At 36.8% G+C, this 25,927-nt stretch overlaps 1 protein-coding gene across 1 annotated transcript in view; it reads left to right on the forward strand.

Annotated features, from left to right (window-relative positions):
• LOC129250820 (uncharacterized) overlaps positions 1-25,927 on the forward strand; it is a 279,523-nt gene that overhangs the window by 227,507 nt on the left and 26,089 nt on the right. The window contains exons 9-10 of the mRNA XM_054890404.1: positions 18,524-18,674; positions 18,732-19,050. Of these exons, the coding sequence (XP_054746379.1) occupies positions 18,524-18,674; positions 18,732-19,050 (470 nt within the window). The remainder of the gene's footprint in view (positions 1-18,523; positions 18,675-18,731; positions 19,051-25,927) is intronic.

Genomic DNA, 25,927 nt, shown 5'->3' on the forward strand with positions numbered 1-25,927 from the left:
TTTTGTTTGCTCAAATATCATTTTTTTTTTCGCAGAGATATCGCATTTTGAAATTTTCATGGGCAAAAATGGTGTTTTTTGCACTTTTAGGTTAGGATATCTCGAAAACCAGAGCTGATAGAGCAATTCTGAGGCCAGATTTGGATTCAGCGCATCATAAACCTTCGGAAATATATAGTCTGGTTTCTGGGTCTGAATGTTGGTTAAATTTTGTCGGCCTAGTTCCATTAAACACGAAAGATACGATTATCATAAAAACTCAAACTAATAAATTAATTTTAGTTATCAATCCGAATTTTGCATGGACAGAGAAGCAGATATTAGTTTAAATTATTTCGGATACTTTTCCTTGTAGACTAGTGTAAGTTATCTTTAGAAGAACAAATAGTTCACAAAAATAGGCTTAAGATTTATCAACAATAATTAGTTTATAGATGCGTCTAAACTAAAAAAAAAAAAATTAATACAATATATACATATATATAAAATTAAGATTACTCTTATGTACATATTTTTATTTTAACAATTCAATGTAAAAGAATGTTCATACACAAAAAAAGTTGTATGAGCATTCTTCTGAAGAAGGGAGGTGTAGTATGATTAAGTCGGATATGCCTTAACATTAATATTCATAAACATTTATTGTTTTGTTTTGGTTTTTTATTTATTGTCCACTTATGCATTCACTTTGCTGTGCCGTTTAAATAGTATCATATTTCTTAAAAGGTTCATTACACTTGAAACTAAATGCAAACATAGCTAACGTAATTCTTTTATGTGCGGCGCGTGAATGCTAGAATCATATTACATAAGTAAACACTGAAAAATTGTTATTGGTTTGCATTGACTAAAATTCCTATAAAAACGCTTGTACGTAGTATGTAAGAGACAAGAAATAAAACAATTGCTTTACAAGCTGGATGCCCAGCTTGAAGTAATAAAATTCAATAAATGAAATAAAAATTACTTTAATAATCATTTCATTACATTAGCTTTATTATAAAGATAACAGTTTGCCATTATGTTTTAAAAATGATTTCGGGCAAGTGGCCGCCGCGGCTGGCTCGAATAAATTCCAGCCGAGAGGCCCAATTTTCGACCACTTTTGCAGCAATTGGGGCCGTATGTCAGCAATAACGCGCCGAATATTCTCTTCTCGTCTCGAGCTTATCTGCGTAGACAAGCGACTTCACATAGCCCCACAAGAAATAGTCCAGCGGTGTTATATCGCACGATCTTGGAGGCCACGCCACAAGTCCACGGCGCGAGATAATGCGCTCACCAAAAGTTTCCTTCAATAAATCGATTGTTGCGTTGGCTGTATGGCATGTAGCGCCGTCTTGTTGGAACCAAAGGTCGTCCACATCAACATCGTCCAATTCAGGCACGAAAAAGTCATTAATCATGGCTCTATAGCGCTCTCCATTGACTGTACCATTATGGCCGGCTTCATTTTTAAAGAAATATGGACCAATGATTCCCTCTGCCCATAGAGCACACCCAACAGTGACTTTTTGAGGATGTAACGGCGTCTCAGCAATGGCTTGTGGATTATGTTCACTCCAAATGCGACAATTTTGCTTATTGACATACCCATTAAACCAAAAGTGAGCTTCATCGCTGAACAAAATTTTCTTCGATGCGTCGCGCGAACCGAACCATTATTTTCGTAATGAATTTGCACGATTTGCAAACGTTGTTCAGGTGTAAGTCTATTCATCATGAAATGGCAAACCAAACTGAGCATAAATCAAGTGACAGCTGTCAAAAAGACCATCTACGAAAAAAGTAATGCCAACTTGAAAACCTAACCTCTAAAAAACACCCTTTAGTCGCTAGGCATAGAATTTTAGCTTTGAACGACATACGTATTTAGAAGAATAAAGTGAGTGCCCTGCGTGTGCGGTTGTATGTACATGCATGTGTGTATATTAATAAGCATTGTTTTGCTTGAAGTTCGGAACACAAAGGGTACCTTTTATATGTCGGGATTAGAGAACAAAAACAAATTTTAATCATCGAAAATCACTTTATTGTTTTTCCAAATATTCTCCATGAAGACCTATACACTTTTGCCACTCTGAATGAGGTACCTCCAAAACATGTATTCTGAATGCCGCAACCGCTTCTTCAGGTGTCGAAAAACGTTGACCTCTCAGTTTGTTGTTTACGTACGGGAATAAAAAGAAGTCATTCGGTTCCAAATCAGGACTATACGTCGGATGACCCATTAATTCGATGTTTTGGGTGCTCAAAAATGCAGTTGTTTGAGCCGATGTGTGAGAGCTCGAATTGTCCTGGTGAAGAGTGATCCGTCTTTGGCGATTGGTTTTTTCTAATTTCTTGGAAGACAACTGGCAAAAAAATGGTTGTGTGTGTACCACTCAGAATTTACTGTTCTGCGTTGTTCTAGTGGTACGGTTGCGGCATGTCCAGTTTTTCCGAAAAAACAGGCGACCATTTGCTTGGAAGTGCTTCGTGCGCGAACAACTTTTGTTGGATTTGGCTCATCTTGAAACAGCCATACAGTCGACTGCTGTTTACTTTCGGGCTGATACGCGTAAATCCATGATTCATCACCTGTCACGATATCATAGACGTGTTTCGAAGCCCCGCGATCGTATTTTTTGAGCATTTATTTCGACCAATCGACACGAGCCTTTTTTTGAGCGATTGACAAATTGTGTGGGATCCAACGCGAACAAATGTTTTGACAGTCAAATGTTTATGCAATATTGAATGTATGCTGGTCCCAATAATGCCTAAGATTGTCTCAATCTCACGATAGGTCACATGACGATCATGCAATATCAGTTCGCGCACAGCATCAATCGGAACAACAACTGATTTTGGACGACCTTCACGAAATTCGTCTTGGAGTGAACTACGACCACGATTGAATTCACCATACCATCGACAAACACTGGTCCTTGATGGAGCTTCATCGCCAAAAAATGAATTAAGTTCATCTATGAAATGTTGCTGAGTTAATCCACGTCGAAAGTTGTAAAAAATCATCGCACGAAAATGTTCACGATTTAATTCCATTTTTGGACCGAGATGAATCTTTTAAGTTACTGTAAACAACACAAATAGCTCTGGTATTTCAAAACGTTCTGAGTACGTAAAAGCCAAACAATATCAAACTTTGCGATAAAGCTGTCAGTTGCCAGATTGCAACAACAGGGTTGCCAAATCCCGAAATATAAAAGGCACCCCTCGAATGTACGTACATAGGCTAGGCCATGATTCTAGTTACCATAGTATAGCATATGTATAAAAAATTCACATATGTACATATTTAAATTTGCATGTGTCATCTTCCTGTATGCCTGGTAATGACCGTTTTCTATAAAGAATTTTTTTTATTTGTTTGAAGGGTTTAAAGGATTGTTAATATGTATGTATGTGTCAAAACACATATGTATATGTACGTACAGAGGTTAGAGCATCAAGTGTGCATATACGCACATGCAAATATGTAGATGCATATGCAGAAGAGAATTTTTGTAGCATTTGTTAGGCAGGAGTTCGATCATTCGGATAATTTCTTTTATTTATTTTAAATTACAGAGTTGTTTATATATGTATTTATATATATATAATTGGCACGTTACACCCTTTTTGGTGTTTGGCCGAGCTCCTCCTCTTATTTGTGGTGTGCGTCTTGATGTTGTTCCACAAATGGAGGGACCTACAGTTTCAAGCCGACTCCGAACGGCAGATATTTTTATGAGGAGCTTTTTCATGGCAGAAATACACAGCCATTGCCTGCCGAGGGGCGACCGCTATTAGAAAAATGTTTTTCTTAATTTTGGTGTTTCACCGAGATTCGAACCGACGTTCTCTCTGTGAATTCCGAATGGTAATCACGCACCAACCCATGTATTTCTACCGTGAAAAAGCTCCTTATAAAAAATATCTGCCGTTCGGAGTCGGCTTGAAACTGTAGGTCCCTCCATTTGTGAAACAACATCAAGACGCACGCCACAAATAGGAGGAGGAGCTCGGTCAAACACCCAGAGAGAGTGTACGCGCCAATTATAATATATATAAATATCGCTAATCTTACCTCGTTGTGGTCGAATAGTGGAACGACAGTTCTGTCGTCAACGATTGGGATATCTTGCTATCTTCACATTTTCTGTGAAATGTGCAGCTGTCACTATTTAACAAGTTCGAGAACTGTTCGCTCCATAATTTAAGTATGCCCTACATGTCAATCACTGGATCTTTGTTCTTAGAGGAAAATGCCCCGGTCTTAAACACTTCTGTTCCACTCCGAACTTTCTCATAGAACTTTCGTGCGTGGTTCATATTGGCCAGCATCTCAAGCTCATCACACTCACATATTTTGGCCCCTCGTTTTTTCTTTCTGGTAATACGTCTCGCTTCCTTTCTTAGCGCACGGTAGCGATCCCACCTGGCTCGCGTTGCGCCTGATCGCAGCATGGCTCTATAGGCAGCATCTTTTCTTTCCGCGGCGGCTTGACATCGCTCGTCGTACCAACTGCTTTTTCGGGCTGGCCGAAATGCAAATTCTTCTTCGGTGGCGGTACATATATAACGAGAAATGTTGCTCCATTGCTCGTGCATGCCGGATTGAATTTTCCGATTGTGAGACCAAAAATTCCCTCCTTTCCCACCCTGGCGTTGAAGTCTCTAAGAACTACTTTTATGTCATGGCGGAGGCAGCGCTCATTTCATATGAGGAACGCTCATAGAAGGAATCTTCGGTCGCATCGTCCTTCTCTGTTGTCGAGGCCTGGGAACAAATTAGCGAAGTGTTAAAAAATCGAGCTTTGATGTGCATTATTGCAAGACGCTCGTCCATCGGAGTGAACGGCAGTTCACGGCGGCTGTAGAAGACGTCGTAAGGTTCTAAATGGATTGGACTTTCGATATCGTTGGCGACTTGACGCCTTCACCTTTTTGACTTTCGACAATTTATATAACATGACTAAATCGTTAGGATAATTAAACAACTACTGACTATTTAATGACGGATAATGCTGCCATCTTTTTATATACATATGTACTTACCATAAATATATAATATTTATTGGCACGATAGCACTGTAGCCTAGTAAAGGTCTTTCATAAGCCTAGAAGCCAGCAGTGGCATTTGTCAAATAGACAGATGTACAATTTTCAACACGGATACCCAAAGAGAGAAAAACGCATTGAAATTATTGAAACTTTTCACGAAAATGGGTGATCTTTAAGAACAACATATCGCACAATTCGTAATTTTTTTGGTGGAAATAATCGTCCGAATGAGTCGACAATTCAAAGCTTGGGGAAAAAGTTTCAAGGAACTAATTCCCACAATTTAGGACTGGTTTCGGTGGGCTAATCACATACTCTGTCAGAAATCAAATAGATTAACGTAACCAACGCAAGACAAATCCTCGGATATACGATCTATGATGACGACATTTGGCACCCGGACACGAATAACACAATGGAACGTTAGGACTCTCAAGGAAGCATCCAGGCAAACCCAACTCGAAGTACAGTTGACGACCTACAATATAGACGTGCTCAGCGTAAGCGAAATGAGATGGAACGGCAGCGGTGAGAGCACATCAGCGTATAGCAACTCAATACTGCACAGAGGAAAAGATGACAGAGGTGAAAGCGGCGTTGGCCTTATAATTAATAGGAAAATGCGTAACACCTTGCATTCTTGGAAGACAATCTCAGTCCGCATAATCCTGGCACGCTTCTGCAGTAACGCTCGGCACATTAGCATCGTACAATACTACGTGTCAGCAGAGGACGCTGACTGTGCTGCCAAAGATGAGTTCTATGCATAGATAACGCCACACTTAGCTCCATCCGCCGAGGCGATATAATTTTCCTCATGGGTGACTTCAATGCGAAAATAGGCAACAACAGCTCTGGCTTAAAATAAATCGTGGGCGCGGATCACGCAACAAAGCAACGGCAGCAGACCAATGATGTGCAGCAGACTTGTCATTGGTGGCTTGATCTTTCCCCATAAGGAAATCTATAAATACACTTGGGCCTCACCCATTTGCGTGAGTCGTAAGTGGAGAGGCTGGTTACTTGATGTCATGAACAGACTGGGAACCGAGCTAATTACCGGTGACGTCACGATCAAGCTGAAATGCAGTACGGAAAAGTACACACCACGCAGTCATATGCGACTCAAGGTCCAGCTGCTGCGCGATCCCGTGACCAAAAAATAAGAACATAAAATAATAGTATTGAAATGTCCAAGACTGAACCTTTTTATTAGCTACTTGTGCTGAGATGCAACTTACTCTGTGCTCATGTGCGCACTTGACGCACAGCAGCCGCGGTTGTCGAGCATTTAGAAAACATATTTACATATACATATGGGTGCAAACATATGTACGGAACCGCGATCATTCGACATGACAAACATTCAAGAATTACCAAATATTGGCAAATATTTCTGCAGGAAATATTCGATTATTAACTATTTTCGAATGGTCGAGAAAATTGGCATATGGGCGGCTCGTTTTATGAATGAAAGTACTTTGCTCTTAGAACTATGAGCTCGAATTTATCAATGAACTTTTTGATGATGGGTGTTTGTTGTACTGTACAATAGTTGAAACTGTTCGGCGCCGCCGCGACTATTTTAGATTGTTCAGTACCATGGGCAACTAGAATGATGGCCGCTATGGCTGCGCTTATTAATGCATTTTGTTCTTGTAGTCGCTAGGCATTGAGTTTTAGCTTTGGACGACGTACGCATTTACAGGAATAAAGTGAGTGGCCCGTGTTTGCGGTTGTATGTACACACATATGTGTATATTAATAAGCACTGTTTTGCTGGAAGTTCAGAATACAAATTTGTACATAGGCTAGTGCATGAATTGTGCATACCCACATACAAATATGTACATACAAGTGCAAAATAGAATTGTTTTAGCATACATATTTTCGGCAGGAATTAGATGATTCGGGTAGTTACTCCCTAATTATTGCATGTAAATATGATAAGGCGATGCTGAGTGAGATAGGTCATGGTTGTTGCAGTGCGTATGTAACACTATAGGAATTGAAGGTGCACTTGAACTTTTGCACAAACATAACTAACATAATATATGTATGTATGTATATATTGACTAGCGGACCCTTACCCGCTTCGCTGGGTGAAAGAAAAATATAAATGAAAAGTGTTCTTTGTTTTTTTCTTGTTTCATCATTTAATTCATGCTCGGCCATTATTTTGTGACTTATTCTAATAACAATGTTTTATTTATTTTAGTGACTTACTCTAATGATTGTAAACTAACAACTTATTCTAAAGCCTTCTGATACACACAATTTTTGGTTTTATTTTCATGCGGTGTATAAATATAAAGTAACGATGGTTTCCCTACTCGAGAACATCCTACATACAGTTGCCCATGTCCAAAGCATGGATAGTTAAGTAAGTGTTTGACCTTGAGACCTATTGATTGTAATAGCAAAAGCAAGGCGAATGGGAAATTGAAGTCGCTTAAAATCAAAAGACAAATCTGTTGAAATCATTGGAATGCGCGGAATCAAAACATCTTCACCTTTAAATTTGCGTTTCAAAATTGTTGCTTCAATTACATTGTTCATTGTCTGCGTCACTGCTAATCTTGTCCCATTGCATAGTTTCGGCTGATTGATATTTCGCAACATAATGATCACTGCGTCGACTTTCAATTGCAAACGATGCCACCAGCCAGCCATTTGCCAGCCAGGCAAATTAAGTGAATTCAAAAATTCAATTGGATAATTCACTAAATCGTCGGGATTAGGGATTGAATCAATTGATTTATAGGTAACAACTTCACCTGGAATTTGAGTCAAAATACTGGCATTGATTTCATTGACATCGACATTTTTGGCAGCTAATATAGCTCTCTCGCTTAGCCAATCTTGATTTCGATAGTTTTGTACAATATTTGGGAATACATTTTGCACTAATTGTACTCTTGATTCTGTTACGGTACAAAAATTAGTTGGAAGTGTGATTATGCCTATATTCTTATCAATTGGCTTTCGTCCATTTCCAATTTGCAACAAATGTTCGGAAAATTCAGCAGCTGTTGGATCATTCTGTAACTGCACACGAACATTAGTAGTTAATGTGAGTTTCTGAACATATCTCAACAGATTAGAAGATTTAAGGCACGCTCTCAATTCATCAGCTGCTGTTGATTTGGGAATAACAGGCAAAGTTTGTTGAAAATCACCGGCCAATAGAATTAGTGCATTTTAATGCAGAATGTGCAGTGCGACCGCCGTCCAATAAAGTTGTCGCTATTCCAGATGATGCCAAAGCCAATGCAATATTATTCTGTGATCGAATGGTGGCCAAAATTAACGACAACAAAAATATTTTTCCAGTCCCACCTGGTGCATCTAAGCAGAATATTCCTCCTCTTTCATTTGCAACATTGTCTATAATTGTGTCATATGCCTGCCTTTGTTCTGTGTTTAATTTTGGTAGGTTTGTTGTTACAAATGTGTTCAGATCATTTCGATCATATTCTTTTTCACGTCTTAATTCTGCATTGTATGCATCATGCATCGGACGATTTGGTGCGATCATACCTAACTCACTCAGAGTTTTATTTGCAATCATCAGGCAAAAGTCTTCGATTTTAATTAATGCCTCATTATATAATTCATCTGTATAATTCAAATTTGGATTTGCAGTAATGCGACGTACTTGATGTAGGATATCTTCTGTCATGTATTCTTGGTAAGTACTCCACAATTCTTGGGTTGCTGGGAAACATGTAGCAATAATGATGGCAAATAGTGTTCTTATTTGGTGTGGAGAACTTGTTGCACATGCATCCATAAGAGTTGCATCCCACTGATTATCATTTTCAAGCAAATTCAATTCTTTGCATGCTTGCTGTTAAGTACAGGAAAGATGACCATTAACTCGTTTCAAACTTTCGAATGATCTTGGGCCGGGAATATCAACTAAGAGTAAACGTAAATAGAAACATTCCACTTTACTTGGATGTACAGTGTAAAGTCGTCCGATTGCATCACCCAAATGAACACATGGATATCCATCTACAGGTATTCCTCGTTACCTTCGTACCCAGGACCTTGATGATGCATTCCAAGTATAATATATACATATATATTTAGGAACATTTGAATAAAGCAATGTTCTTGCAAATGAATCTGTTTCACATAAGTTGAAAAATGCAGTTAGTGTTGTTGCTGGTGGTCGTTCGGCCGTTTGTTGAGCAGTATTTTCAGTGAAATAAACACGTTTTTCATTTTCTAAATAGACTGACAAATGAATAACAGCTGGATGGCGATCATGAATCGGAAATGATAATATTCTCCAAACTGCTTCGTTGCTACTAATGTATCTTCCCATTTGGTAATTAGTAATTTCATCATTTCGATTTACAACTCCAAATACTGCCATGTCACTTCCTTTATTGATATATTTACATATGAATTTGATGGATTTTACGGAGTTACAATATTCAACATTTATATGTGCGTTAAATGTTTTCGATAATAATTTGTAATACGGAACTATCCAACGGTTATCGATCTCCACATCTTGATTATTTATTTTCACAGTGACTGTTTTTCCATTATCTTCTGGTGATCTTCTACGGTACAATGGATATCCATCATTTCTACTCATTGTTTCAGCAATTAATTGCCTTGGGTAGTTTTTGAACATTTACCATCAACCATACATGGAGAATTTGGATTTAACGTACCCCACGGTCCATGAATCATATTTTTGGTTACAGTAGTATGTAATTCTGGATCTTCGTTTATATCTGGAATTTCAGCACATATAATATGATCAATTTCATCTGTGGTTAGTTTTTGTTTTAACCAAATCAAAATATGCCCAAGAGGCAAGCCTCTTTTGTGCCATTCCACAGAATACATGAAACACTGTACATTTCCGTTAACTTTATGTTTAACAATGAAATCCATTAGAGACTGTAGCTTTCATCTAAACACTCTTGCAGAAATGTCATGCCTATCAGTAGCTGATTGCCCAGTATATAAACGATTCTTAATATCATCCCATTTCGGATTGCATGTGAAAGTTATGAATAGGTAAGTCGGGTCGACCATAATTTCTGACATAACACATTGCATCTTGGGCGTATTCATGCATATGCCTTGGACTGCCTGTATACGATGAAGGTAATATTACCATTTGACCAATGTTATTAATGTTGGTATCGTTGTTAATTGCATTTCGTAAATGTATGTATTCGTCACAGCGTAATTTTCTTTGGTTGAATCTAATGTAATTCAATCGTTCTGTTTCTATTTTCGCATACATGTCCACAATATACTGATGAAATAATTTACGACATTTTAAAATGTGATTCTCTTGATTTTCTCTTATCATGATTCTGTATGCATAATACAATAATTCATTGCGTTTACAGTTTTATTTGTTTCTTGACCATTTGCTGGATTTATTTGTTTTATATCAATCGAATAACCATCTTCACCACGACAGAACATAAGAAGATATTGTAATGCATCATATTTTCGATGCGTTTCATTAACACGTTGCAGTGTATCAAATCTTCTTTGCAAAACAATATCTCTTGGTTGAAATTCATCTCCAGATATAACAATTGCAACCTCGTTGATTGAAGTTGGTTGATTGTATCTTCCACGATGTTCGCCGGCAGGCGTTTTATTTGCATCAATTTAAATTTTATGATTATCAGATGACAATCTTTCGATAGTTGTTTTAAAACTTTGCACCAAAACATTGTGTGTGTGTAATAAATCTTGTAACTCTCTCATAATGACTCTGTTTCTATTTCTGGAAAATGCACACCGTGCTTCAAGTTCATCATCGTTGTTATTAATGAAATAAATTTGCAAAAATTTTGACTCTTGATCGGGTAGTGGTAGTAATGAACCTATTAAGTGATATGCTTGCCCTTGAATCTGAAAAAAGCCATAATTTGTGTCCATAAAATCTAATGATTCATTAGATGTGTCAGCGAATGTTGTTCAACGTTGAAGTTTATGTATTACCTTGAACGTTGGCATGAAGTTATCGGTTATAATTTTTCCAGCACCAAAAGATGTCATTTGAAAACATGAATTATATGTGGAAACTTTTTCAAGAAAATGTTTGGAATCGGGTGATGTTCCCGATGATAATGTAGCTAATGGTTCGGGCGGATATTGTACGTCTGGTAAACGAACTTTGCCTGCAGCGCAACACATGCCTGGTGTTTCAGTTTTGAATTTCAATGCTTGACAAAATCCGCAAATTTTATCCATACTTCCAATGACAACGTATTTGTGAGATGAATAATCAAGTAGTGGATTATATTGAAATGCTGCACCATTCAAATTCACAGAATTGATATTTATTGGCCGATTTTGAGAACGTGATCTAGTACGACCTCTTTGTTGACTTAATCTATCAGCATGATTTTCCTCACTTTCATTTTGTCTGTGATTTTGCACATTTCTATTGTGACGTGTATTACGTCCGATGTTAGCATGTCTTCTACCTCTTGGCATTTCTTTTACCGAATCAAAGTGGTCTTCTTTATGTCACTCTGAGCTCTTGATTGCTACTTTTCTTGTTTTTAAACTGGAATTCAAATTAACATACTGTTAGCGCCATCTTTTAAAAATATAATTGAACTGTGAGCACGCATTGAAATGAAAATTACACAGAACAGAAATGGGAAATGATCAGCAAAAATAATATATATTTTTGAAATTTTTCTTTAAAATATCTACGGAGTGTGAAAACAATCTCTTTTCTTAAATATCTAAAGTAAAAACTTCTAAAATATTAATTATTTTTGCCGATTTCTATTGTGTGTATTTTTCACACCATTTATTCACTGTTTCACTTGTTATCAATCATTTGCAAAATTAATATATATTTTGTAAATTTTTCGTGAAAATATCGTTGGAAAATGTGAAAACAATCTTAGATATCTTAAATATTTCTGACGCACTTTTTTTATCTCTTTGGTTGATGCCTGGAAACTGCTTTACTTGAACACTTTACCAAATAAATTTCTTGTTAGTTTTAATACTTACTTTCACTATGCACTATTATTGATAACCTTTGATAATCTTCTAAGAAAACGGCCTTGCTTAAGTACTTTTTTAGCGACGACCTGTTCAGGTTCGTTGAGCTAATGGTTTTGCCTCGCTTATCCCGAAGTGTGGGTGTAAAGAAGAAGTATTTAAGCAAAGTGTTAAATAAGTCACAGCAGCATTGTGTTACGATTAATATTGCAGGCGGTCAGCTACAGCTGTGCGACTGCTGTATGAATATATGTATATGTATGTATGTTAGCATTCCATTGAAATGTATGTAATGGAATGAAAATTTAGGCATAAATACTGCTGCGTTAACTTGTACATATGTGAGTAAAATGTACTCTCCATGCAACCGTTTACAATAACAACCACACGCGCAAAAAGAACGCTGCCTCGTGTATACTGTGTGTTGACGAAGAAGTAAAGGAGATTTTAACCAAACATAGTTACAAACCTTCTCCACATGTGTCTCTTCAATGTGGCAAAGTTTGGTTAAAATCGGTTGAGCCATTCTCCGTAAAGTTCATCACAACGCGAAAAACGGCTGAATTTTTATATATATAGATATACATACAGCGCACGCTCGATAACGTGAACGCTCTAAAGCGTGAACACCCCATAACGTGAACAGACATTTTTGTGCATTGACTACTTTAAAACGTGAACAATCCCAAAAAGATCTATAACATGAACAATAAACGTTATAATTATTTGAATGTAGCTTACATTGATCTCAAGTAATTCTAAAATTGGGGAATGTCCTAATTATTAAATAAATATTTTATTCGTAATTGCATGTAAAGAGTAAAATATTTCAGTCGGGGTTTTGGTTTTACAAAGAGTGTTTCGACTTATGTTTTCTGGTGAAAATGAGTTCTAAAAACCCGTGTGCTTGACATTAAAATGAAAGGCTAAAATTCTCGGCTTATTAAAAAAGACTCATCTGTGACGATTTTAGCAAAGAAATATAATTTTGCTAAATCAACAATTTCTAACATTAAAACGAAAAAGCAAGTGATTTTAACATGAATAAACAACACGTATTGTGGACCTGGAAATAGAAAAACACTGCGTTCTTTAGAGTTGCCCAAAATGGAGAGAGCTCTTTATCGTTGGTATATCCGAAAGCGAGATAAAAACTGGCCAGTAAGTGCTGTAATGTTGAAAGAAAAGGCAAAATCACTGCATGCAAAATTTAAAGATAATGAAGCAAACTTCTTCGCTAGTGATGAATGGCTCCAAGGATTCAAGAAGAGGTACGGTATTCGTCTTCTTAAAATATCAGGGGAAAAACTGTTTTCGAAACCTCAGCTAGTGGATCCGTTGAAAGAAAACCTTAAAGCTAAAATGGCCGAATTGGAGTTTTGCAACGAGCAGTTATAAAGTGTGGTTAAGTTTCAAGGGCCGGTATTGATTTTGAATAAAGTACAATTTTTTTAGGAAATTATTATCATTTCTCCTTATTATGATATTATTGGTATGGTTCAATTACGTATGGAACAAAATATCGGCCAAATGGCCGCCGCGGCATAATTGAGGTTCTATGCTGTTAATGTGCCGAATTATCTCATCCCTTAGCTCTTGAATTGTTGCTGGCTTATCGACGTAGACCTTTTCTTTCAAATAACCCCAAAGAAATAAGTCCAACGGTGTCAAATCACATGATCTTGGCGGCCAATTGACATCGCCGCGACGTGAGATTATTCGGCCATCAAATTTTTCGCGCAAAAGAGCCATTGTTTCGTTAGCTGTGTAACAAGTGTCACCGTCCTGTTGAAACCACATATCGCCCACATCCATATCTTCCAATTCGGGCCATAAAAGGTTCGTTATCATCTCACGATAGCGAACACTATTCACAGTAACTGCCTGACCGGCCTCATTTTGGAAAAAATACGGCCCAATGATGCCGCCGGTCCATAAACGCACCAAAAAGTCACTCTTTGTGGGTGCATTGGTTTTTGGCAATCACTCTTGGATTATCATTTGCCCAAATGTGGTAATTCTGCTTATTGACGAATCCACTGAGGTGAAAATGTGCCTCATCACTGAAAATGATTTTCTACGAAAATTGGTCATTCACTGTTGGCATTTCCTGCCACCATTCTGACTATTGACGACGCTTGAAATGATCAAGAGACTTAAGTTCTTGAGTCAATTGCACCTTGTAAGCGTGTAAATGCAAGTCTTTATGCATAATGTTCATCAAGGACGAGCGTGAGAGGTGCAACTGTTGGGCACGACGACGAGTTGATGTGGACAGCTCTTCAACCACACTATCGCGAACAGCAGGAATTTTTTTTTGCATTGCGAGCTGTACGAGCATGCACTGGTGTTTTCACATTTCCTACATACCCGGTTTGTTCAAACTTTTCCACAATTTTTCCGATTGTACGCACATTTGTACGATTAAATTGACCGAAAAAATCACGAAGTGCGCGATATGCATTTTGATTTTAACGCCCGTTTTCGTAATAAGCCTGAACAACTTTAACGCGTTGCTCGATTCAGTATCTTTCCATAACTCAAATTGAATTAGTCTCAAATTGAAAAATAGCAAATGAAATGCAGAAAAAAACTTGACGCTTAGGTGTGGTTTACATTCAACATCGGCCCTTGAAATTTAACTAACCTTTATAATGCTGATGAGTCGGGGTTATTCTGGAGACTTTTGCCAGAGAAAGCGTACGCGGCGAGTTTGGAGAAGAGAGCCCCAGGGGTAAAGTCCGAGAAGCAACGCCCACAAGCTTAAGCCTTTGGTAATTGGAAAGGCGAAGAATCCACGCTGATTTAAATACTTTCAGTGTCCCACCGACTATAAGAGCTCGAAATCCGCCTGGATTTCAAGCAATGGTTTCATGAGTCAGTTGTTCCACAGATACACATTCCTTTTAAGTTTTGTCCAATTTTTAAGGTTAACTGATTGTTTTTTAAAGTTCCATCGTTTTTAAAGGAGAAAGTCTTACCAATTAAAGCTCTCCTCCTAATCGACATTGCTCCTTCTCACCAAAATGAAGCTGAACTTACAACGGAGAATGGGCAAATTTCGACAATGTTTATGCCACCAAACGTTACTCCCCTCACTCAACCGATGGATCAGAATTCAATAAAAATCACTAAGTTTCATTACAGAAACAGCGTTCTAGCTTCAATAGCAGCGACAAAGTCTGATTTGCTCGAGTCGTTGAAAAAAATTTACTTAAAAACAGCTATAAATCTTTTGGATGCGGCTGGAACAGTTGATGCTGGAACAGTTGATGCTGGAACAGTATTTTAGATTTTGGGGTAAACAATGATGATCCCGAAGATAATGTTCCGTTGGCGGTTTTAAAAGAAAAATGGGAAGCTGAACTTCGGACCTTGATGAGTAATACCGTCGACCTCCTTAGTAGTTTAAATCCTGAGGTTCGTTCGTGTTCGCAGATATGCTCAAAGAAATGTATGTGGGTTATTGGAAAAACTTTTTTTATTTAAAATTCACTTTACCAGCCATTCATGAATGAACGAAGATATCGAGAAGGGCAATACAGATGACGATCATCAACAAGAGGACGAATCCGATGATGACAGCGTATCAGACCAACTGGAGAAAATTAAGCCAACTGAAGCAGTTGAAATTTTCAACAAGTCGTTAATATGGGCTGGTCAGGAAAACGTCGATCGAAATGATATGAGTGTGCTAAGTCAGTAAAGGGAGAAAGCTGTGCTTCAAGTTTTAGAAAAACAGAAGATACAAAAAAAGATGACCGATTTTTTTAAATAAAACCATCGTATGACTTAATTTTCAATTAATATGTAACGAAAACAAGAATGAAATGTGAATTTAAATGTGAAAAATATATATTATTTATTTAGTTTTTTTGGGCATTCCAAAACGTGAACACTTTTGTTAACGTGAACTGCCTTGGTTTGAATTAGTTCACGTTATCGAGCGTGCGCTGTACATATCAATATACCAAAACACTTGTATGCTCTATGAATTCTCGTCTAAAATTAATTTCGAGTCGAAAAATTAGTAAAAATTTTAATCCAATTTTTATGAAGTTTTAAATTACGAAAACGCACACAACAAAATGTGAGGTCGTATTATAATGCATTATGTTTAAATTCTTCTTTTTAAATTAAAGCAACGAACATTAAAGCTACTTTGATTTTAAATGTTGGCGCATGTAATATTCAAACTTTCATCAATCATTTAAGTTTGCTTGAAAATATAAATTGAATAAATTTTTGTTTATCAAGGGAACATAGGAATGCACAAGCAAATTCCTTGCAAAATGCCGCCGGCTATTCGTCAATTTGATTTCCTACAGAGAGAATTCGCTGTAATCAGCTCTGTTAAAAGTTTCACCACACCCCGGCGGTGGTTAGACTTAATTTTTGACAACGTTCTCTGCACACTATTCGTAGCTCGTGAGACTTCTCTATACACTAACGTTCTCTGGAAGAAAAGTAAGGGAAAGCAATGGAAACAACCAAACACAAGAAATTATGCGCACACACACATACTTTCTAACCACGGTGTTTTCGGCATAAAAACCCAAAAAAGCTGCGTTTGGAGGCTTTATATTAATTTGTGCATTCACAATTTAACGCACGGCTTTTTCTTTTCTTTAATTTGATGAGTTTAAATCTCACAAATCACAATATTACCAACGCATTCACTGAATTTTCACAACCTGTAATTTTTCCTACTTTTGTTTATTGTGGTCGTTGTAATGCGAACTTAGCTGACCTCAGACTTGTCAAAATCACGAAGAATAAATTAACTGTTTCTTAATGGTGCCACCGTACATACTCTATTCTGTACTCTCAATCTGTAACCGAGCGTTAGGTAGGTTATTGAATAACATGAAAAGCAAAAACACAAAATGCCTAGTTGGTGATATAATACTCAACCTATTATGCTCTTAAACAATACCCGATCTGAACAGTAGTGCTCTTAAGTAAATAAGATGGGAAATAAAGGAAATTCCTTGGGAAAAATGCTGGTAAACGTCAATCATCAGTATATTAGCTGATTTGTTTATTTTCTCACGATTTGGTGACTTCAATGTCAAAGAGATCTGCTTGTTGTGGTTTCGTTTGTTTGTTTACATTCTTATTAAAATTTTGACATTTAAACCACCCAATTGCAAAACCACAATCCCTGCAAAAATAAAACAAATGCAAATTTGTTTTTTGTACTACTGCTATCACTAGCTGGATGCCCACATAAAAGGAGACCAGAAGTCGGATGCAAAAGAGTGCAGGTATTGTATAAGTAAGCAAAACCCAGCTGTTGTGAAGTTTTTGGGTATTCACAGTTCTTACGAATTGTAAATTATTCACAATGATCGAACTAACCCAACCTCAGCTAATGAAATCTTGGTGAAAATGAAATTACCATTTCAAGCCTTCTTTGGTTAATCGAGCCGCCGGTACAAATGACTTTGTGCGTGACTACCACCCAGGAAGGCCCGGGTTCCTAACCGGCATTTCCGGGCTTTCCCGATATTAACGGACTTTCTGGGGCCAGAGCGCTCGTTATTGGGCCGAATTAAAGTAAAAGCGCTAATTTGAATGATGAGCTACTCCACATATACTTAAATGTCATGATTGTATATAAATATATCAAAATAAAACTAGAAAACTGGATTGGTGCGTGACTACCATTTGGAGGTAAACAGGTTCGAATCTACGTATATGAAACACCAAATAATAAAGGGTTTTCCAATAACAGGTGTTATTGGTGAATGGATTGCGCTATCGAGAGATGATTAACGATTTTTTGTGACGGGAATTGGATGGTATTGGTCTAGACAATGTTTATTTTCAACAAGACGGCGCTCCGTCCCATACAAGAAACGAATCCATTGATCTTTTACGGGAAAAGTTTCCGGATGGGGTTATCTCTCGAAAAGGTGATCACAATTGGCTACCGAGACCTTATGATTTAGCACCTTGTGATTTTTTTCTTTGGGGCCATCTGAGAGAGAAGGTCTACGCCAACAGCCCAAGGTCGATTCAAGACCTCAAAGATACTATTCGTGAGGCTATCGAGGACATAGGGCAGCCACTTTGCAATTCGGTTATGGAAAATTTCATGAAAAGGATATTGTCCTGTAAGCATGGTCGTGGTGGTCATTAGCCTGATGTTATTTTCCACTATTAACAGCATACCTTCCTCTTTATAATGAAATAAACATCCGATAATTTATATTAAAAAAGAGCATTTTTCTTTGATGATTAAAATAACACCTCTGTTTGGAAAATCCTAAACGGTTTTTTTTAATAGCGGTCGCCCCTCGGCAGGCAATGGCAAACCTACTTACAGTACATCTACCATAAAAAAGCTTTCCCCTTTTCTAAAGGCTTCTTATTTATAATAAAACCTACGAAATTTTAAGCATTAAAGTCCATATAGGTTATACATTTCCTGCACTTTAAATATTTTCTTTTTTAGATGCGGGAGGACTTCGATAAAAATTCCATGACAGCTATTAAGGCCGAAACATGTCCACATGATGTTGCAACGTTACTTAAAGAATTTCTACGAGATTTACCCGATCCCCTGCTCTGTTCTGGACTTTACAAAGCATTTCTAGAAACTCAAAGTAAGTATGAAGCCTTCGTACAATGTTTCTCTTTTTAACAATTGCATTATTCTCTAGAAATACGCAACCGCCGACTACAGTTGGAGGCGATATCGCACTTAGTAAAACTGCTTCCAGTGGCTCATCGTGATACTCTTTACGTCTTATTAAAGTTCTTAGCGAAGGTCGCATCCTGTTCAGACGATGTGTCTGGTCACGGTGGTAATACTCAAATTAGTGGAAATAAAATGGACAGCAATAATTTGGCAACCGTGTTTGCACCAAATATTCTACGTACATCGCTGAAAAGTCTCTCAAACACCGCTACAGCAGATATAGCCGCTTGTGGCAATAGCAACGAAAAGGAATCCATGAGTGATGCCATAAATGTGATTAGGTACTACGTCTAAATATATTAGGTGAAGTAAATGTTCTAGCGTTCGCCACTAGATGCCTTAAGTGAGTCATATCTCAAAATGTAGCGCATTAGGTCACACTATACTTAAATTAAAAGTAGCATAATACTCCAAAAAAGCTATCTGGTAGTTTTGTGTTTTTATAGCGCGGCAAAAAAGGCAAGATTTGATATATCTTTCAGTCTTACGCAAGGTGAAATAACTACACAGGTGGCAACAGGCATGCTGTTTACGAGTCAAATACAGTTTCGAATGCAACAGCAAAGCGATGGTTCCAACGTTTTATGGTACTATGAACATCGAAAAGGAGGAATGCTCCGGACAATTTTCGAAATTGTTGACGAGTTCGTAGAAATCCTGGAGTCGGATTGCAGTTCCCAGGAACTGAATATTACTTGCATGAAATGAACTACGAGTAGTTCAGTAGTTCGTTGTTCGCTGTTGGCAAAGAAAATACAGGGTGGCTGATGAATTTTGCTACATTAAGAAACTCAAATAACTTTTTTCTTAGTGTATGGAATTCATTTATTTTTTTTTTCAAGTTGAAGGTCATTAAATTTTATTAAATGTAGCTTAACTAGTTTTAAAAATAATTGAATTTAAATGCCCCCCATGCTCGTTGACACAAGTGCGGCATCTTAGTAAAAAGTTGTTCATTGCTGATTTGAGAGTTGCGACAGGAATAGCCGCAATTGTTGCCCGAATGGATTGTTTTAGTTCATCCAAATTTGTTGGCTTTGTTTTATAAACTTCTTGTTTACATAAACCTCGCAAGAAAAAGTCAGGTGCAGTAAGGTCAGGCGACCTGGGGGGCCAACGAAATTCGGAGTTTCTTGAAATCAGTTTATTGGGAAATTTTCGTCGCAACCCTGTCATAACAGTCTGGGCTATGTGAGACGTTGCCCCATCTTGTTGAAACCACACAGAGTTGAAATAAATTCTCTTTCGGCGTAGTTCTGGATAGAAAAATTCTTTCAGCATTTTCAAATAACGGTCTCCAGTAACCGTAACGGTGTGACCATTTTCTTCAAAAAAATAAGGCCCGACAATACAGCGTGAAGAAACCGCACACCACACTGTCACGCGAAGAGGATGCAATTCCGTCTCGTGTAGTATCTGTGGGTTAGAAGTACTCCATATTCGACAATTTTGTTTGTTCACATTGCCGTTTAAATCGAAATGGGCCTCATCAGACATGAAAAGGCAGTTTAACATGTTTTGGTCTTCTTCCACCATTTGCAGGATCTTCTGGCAAAATTCCAAGCGAATCGGGAAGTCTGCTGCATTCAGTTTGTTAACCATTTGTATTTTGTAGGGAAATAAGTCTAAATCTTTGTGCATTATTGTTTGCAAAGACTGTCGGCTGATACCAAGTTGAGCAGATAAGCTTCTTGTTGAAACCCTTGGATTGCTTTGTATAGCTGCAGCTACAGCAGCGATCGTTTCCTCCGTCCGAACTGGTGGGTTTCGATGATAAGGCCTTCTTGCGACTGTTCCTTGCTCAGCAAAATTATTCACCAGTCTCATTATGGTCCATCTGCTCGGGGGATCGCCGCCAAACATCCGCCTGTACTCTCTCTGTACCAAAACTACGGACTCCAGTGCGTGATAGCGGCGGACTATCCAAATTCTTGTTTGCGTGTCCCAGTTATCCATTTTAATAAATTTTAAAGATCAATCTGCAAATTAAAACAAAAATGGAACAGATAACTTAAAAAGAAAAAAAGTTATTCAATTTTTTTGGTAGCGGCTTTCATCAGCCACCCTGTAGTTGTGAAGAAACTCAGAGAGTGCCAAACTGTATACAAAATACAGAGAAGGTTAAAGTACAGAGAAGTCTCACGGGCTACGAATAGCGTGAATTGTCAAAAATGAAGTCTAACCACCGCCGTGGTGTTGTGAAACATTTACCAGAGCTGATTACAGTGAATTCTCTCTATAGTATATTGGATCTGCACATTTTTGGCTATAATATTTTAATTATAGGCGCCAAAAGTTTAAAATCAAAGTGACTTTAATGTTCTTTGCTTAAATTTAAAAATACTTTAAACAAATTACATTATAAAACGACCTCACATTTTGGTGCATGCGTTTTAGTCAATTTAAAACTTTTGATGAAAATTGTTACTAATTTTTTGTGTTCAAACTAATTTTAGACGAGAATTCATAGAGCGTATAAGTATTCTGGCATATTAATATAATATATGTTCATATATGTATATACATGTATACATATATTATGTTACTTATATTGGGTTGGCAACGAAGTAATTGCGGATTTCACTCATAGACGGCTTCAGTTGAATTTTTAGGTTTGCAGACGTAGTAAAAATGTAAAACACAATTTGTTATTTGATAGTTGGCAATCCAGCTGCCAATCAGTAAAAAAAAGTTTTTTGATCGGTGCGTAGTTTTCATTTGGCGTTCGTTGAAAAATGGAAAATCAAGAGGAAAATGTTCGTCATATTTTGCTTTTTTATTTTCGCAAAAGGGAAAAGTTATGTGCTGTTTATGGTGACGAAGCCTTACAAGAACGGCAGTGTCAAAATTGGTTTGCCAAATTTCGTTCTGGTGATTTTTCACTCAAAGATGAGAAATGCTCTGGTCGTCCAATTGAAGTTGATGACGCCCTCGTCAAAGCAATAATCGACTCGGATCGTCACAGCGCAACATGTGGGAGAAGCTTCATATATCACAAACATGCATTGGAAATCACTTAAAACAACTTGGGTATGTTCAATAACTCGATAAATGAGTTCCTCACGAACTGAAAGAAACGCATTAACACCTGCGATTTGGTAAAGAAACGTTATGAAAATTACCCATTTTTAAAACGACTGATAACTGGCGATGAAAAATGGAATGTTTACAACAATATCAAGCGGGAAAGATCGTGGAGCAGGCCAGGTGAACCAACTCAAACATCATCAAAAGCTAATATTCATTAAAAGAAGGTTTTGTTATCAGTTTGGTGGGATTATAAAGGAATTGTCTACTTTGAACACTTACCACCTAACCGACAGATCAATTCTGATGTTTTATTGAACAACTAACGAAATTAAACAATGCAGTTAACGGAAAGGCCCGAATTGACAAATCAAAAAGGTAGTGTATTCCATCATGACAATGCAAGGCTACACACATCTTTGGCCACTCTGCCAAAATTATTGGAGCTTGGTTGGGATGTCCATCCACCATATAGTTCTGACCTTCCACCATTTGATTACTTTTTGTTTCGATCTTTACAAAACTCCTAGAATGGTAAAAATTTCAATATTGATGATGATGTCCAATCTTACCTAATTCAGTTTTTTGCTAATGGAAACGAGAAGTTTTATGAACGTGGGATTATGATGCTGCCTGGAAGGTGGCAAAAAGTCATTGATCAAAATGGGCAATACATTACAGAATAAAGTTAATTAGTTCTATGAAAAAATTGTCTTTGAATTTCCAAAAAGAGGTCCGGAACTACTTAGTTGCAACCCAATATTTGTACAAAAGTTCAATTACACATTTAATTATTATACTGTTACATACCTGTATGTACATACAAATGCACTGCACCAACTATGACCTATCTCACGAATGATCGGATTCCTGATTAACAAACGCCTAAATGATTATCTTTTGCATATGCGTCTCCATATTTGTAGCCTATGTACATACGTACATATTTGTGTTCTGAACGCCCATCAAAACAATGCTTTTCAATATAAACATATGCATGTACAAACATACAACCGCACACTCGGGCCATTCACTTTATTCCTCTTAATGCGTATGCCGTCCAAAGCTGAAACTTTATGCCTAACGACTACAAGAACAAAATGCACAATATATACCTATGCATGTACATACAACCGCACACACAGGCCACTCACTTTATTCTTCTAAATGCGTATGTCGTCCAAAGCTAAAATCTATGCCTAGCGACTACAAAGCAAAATCCATTAATAGGCGCAGCCGTAGCGGCCATCATTCTAGTTGCCATGGTGCTGAACAATCTAAAATCGTCGCGGGGGCTGAACAGTTACAATTATTGTACAACAAAAATTCATCATCAAAAAATTCATTGTACATTCAAGATCATTTTTCCACGAGAAAAATATTTTCATTCATAAAACGAGCCGCCCATATGCAAATTTTTCTCAACGATGACTTAAATTTACTACTAAGATTGAAGAAATCAAATCAAAATAGTCAACACTGGAATATTTCCTACAGAAATATTTTCCAATATTTGGTGAATCTTGAACGTTTGTCAAGTCGAGTGGCTGCGGCTCCGTACATATGTTTGCATCAATTAGTAGAGCGCCCGGGGGTTTTGACCTGGGATCTCATAGGGGCTGAATGAATTGCCATGTAACCAACAGGATTTTCTTTTGTATGCTCTAAATTGTAACTTCTACCAATATTATATTGTGCAATTAATTTTTTCATTGTTTAAACAAAAAAATATGAAAAATTAATATATTGGAGCATAATATTTAATTGGAAATAATTTTTTTTAGTTCTACGTTAAATTTTACTTAAATAGATAAAGACAAACATCTTCCCAACGTTCCATTTTATTTGAAGGGTCGAAGAGACCTTGAGCAGGTAGTCAAACTTTTCTGGTATTGCAAGTGATCAGACTATTGATGAAAGGAATGAGCGTCGAAGGGGGTCCTTTTAAACGAGGTGCCACTGAAAGTGTAGTTTATAAATGGATCAGAGGAGTTATTTATAGTAAAGATATTATATATCGATGTAAAAAGATTGGTAGACTTTTTCAAAGAACACAGTCCTTTTCCTGATACAGATGCAATTATGTCAATTGCCACTGGAATTACCGGTGATAAAAGCATAAATTGTTACAATGCTTTTGACGAAGGTTTAAAAGTTATGAAGAAAATCGAAGCGAAAAATGTGCGCGAATTGAAGTTATTAAGGAAAGATAAAATAAATTCTCTATTGGCTAAAACTAATCAAATAAAAATTCATGACAATGTTATTCCCGTTGATCCATTGTTGCTGTTTCAACGTATTTGTGTGTTGAAAAAAAACAGATGATGAACTAAAAACTTATATGAATTATGAACTGGCACCATATCCACTTGTTCTGTTTGAAGATGGCCAACTGCGAAAGACAAAAAAATCAACTTTCTACGAATTATTCCCAGAAATTCATTTCATTAATTTGAAAAGCTTAGAAAATGCTCATTATGTTATTGATGGAGGCATGTTGTTATATCGCAAATGGCAATTAAATGAAACATTCAAAATGGTATGCGAACATTACGTAAAATATTTGAGGAATAATTATAATAACGCATACGTGGTATTTGATGGATATAAGAAGGATGGTATTAAATCTGCTGAAAGGAATCGCCGCGCACTAAAAAATATAAGTACAGATATTGAATTTGATGAAAATATGCCATTAAAAATCGCTCAAGATAAATTTCTAACGAATAAAAAAAATAAATCTCGCCTAATCGAAATGTTAAGAATAATATTAGCTGATAACAATATTTTTACATGCCAAGCGGAAAGCGATGCAGATAAATTAATTGTTGATACAGCAATTAGTTTAGAATCTCAAAATATTGTTGTAATTTCTGAAGACATTGACGTCTTGGTTGTGTTAATGGCATTGGCGCCTACTGATCGTGAAATATATTTTTTAAAACCATCCCGAGGTAAAGCTAACCAACAAATATTTTCATCGAAAAGTTTAGAAAAATCTCTACCAGCATGTAAAGAACATGTTCTATTTTTACATGCTTTCACGGGCTGTGATACTTCTGCGTTTTACAATAAAGGAAAAATTAAGTTTATCAAAAATTGTGAGAAGCGGAATGATCTACATGACTCAGCAGCAGTATTTAAAAATGTACATGAAGATGCAAATAATATAATATATTTCAAGCTGGTATTACATGTATTTTGGGACTGTATGGTGCTTCGGCAAAAATGACAGATTTGAATACATTCAGGTTCAATTATTTCATCAAAGCAACTGCCAAAGACACAAGTGTTTTTTTATCTTCGTTACCTCCCACATCTGATGCAGCATTTGAACACTTAAAACGGGTTTACCTACAAATCCAGATGTGGTTAGGGAATGATTTAATCATCGAAAATTGGGGATGGAACTATTCCAATAATACCTATCATTCAATATTTACGAATCAATTACCTGCTCCGGAAAATTTATTAAAAATGTTATTTTAGCAATTGCAAAAAAGGATGTGGAGCTGCATGCGGATGCCGAAAAAGTGGATTATACTGCAGTGTAGCATGCCTACAGAGAACCGACGACAGCTGTCTAAATGTAGCGCCTATGATTAACATCAGTGAAATTGAAGGTGATATTTGAAAAAATGTAAATTTTTCAATAGACAAATTTTTTTGTTAATTATTTTTTTTCTTTTAAAGAGTCATAACTTTTTTGTTTTTAATAATTAATTCGATTTTACTTTTATGCTATAATAACAGAAAACAATTTTTTATTTTTTTTTTTGTATGTATATTCTATTTATTTTTTAAGTTGCTTCCACTTCTGTTACAAAAAAAATAAATTCTACAACGTTATTTGCATTATAGCACATAAGTTATTGCAATCATAAATTTTTGCTATTCAAAAATCAAATGCACAACTTTTAAATAGGTAGAGATTATTATTTATGTTATTCACAACATATTTTCGCAAAGATAATTTAATTTCATCTAGTCCCTAAGACATCCTAGGTTTTAATGTTTTTAACTCTCCAGACGCTCCACTAAATATATATATGTAAATAAGTCTTATAAATACTCGACAATTGCAGCTGTGCCTATGCTGAATCCTGTGCCTATGAATGTGCGCTGGATTTC

Source organism: Anastrepha obliqua, chromosome 6 (genome assembly GCF_027943255.1).
Source record: "Anastrepha obliqua isolate idAnaObli1 chromosome 6, idAnaObli1_1.0, whole genome shotgun sequence".
NCBI lineage: Eukaryota > Metazoa > Arthropoda > Insecta > Diptera > Tephritidae > Anastrepha > Anastrepha obliqua.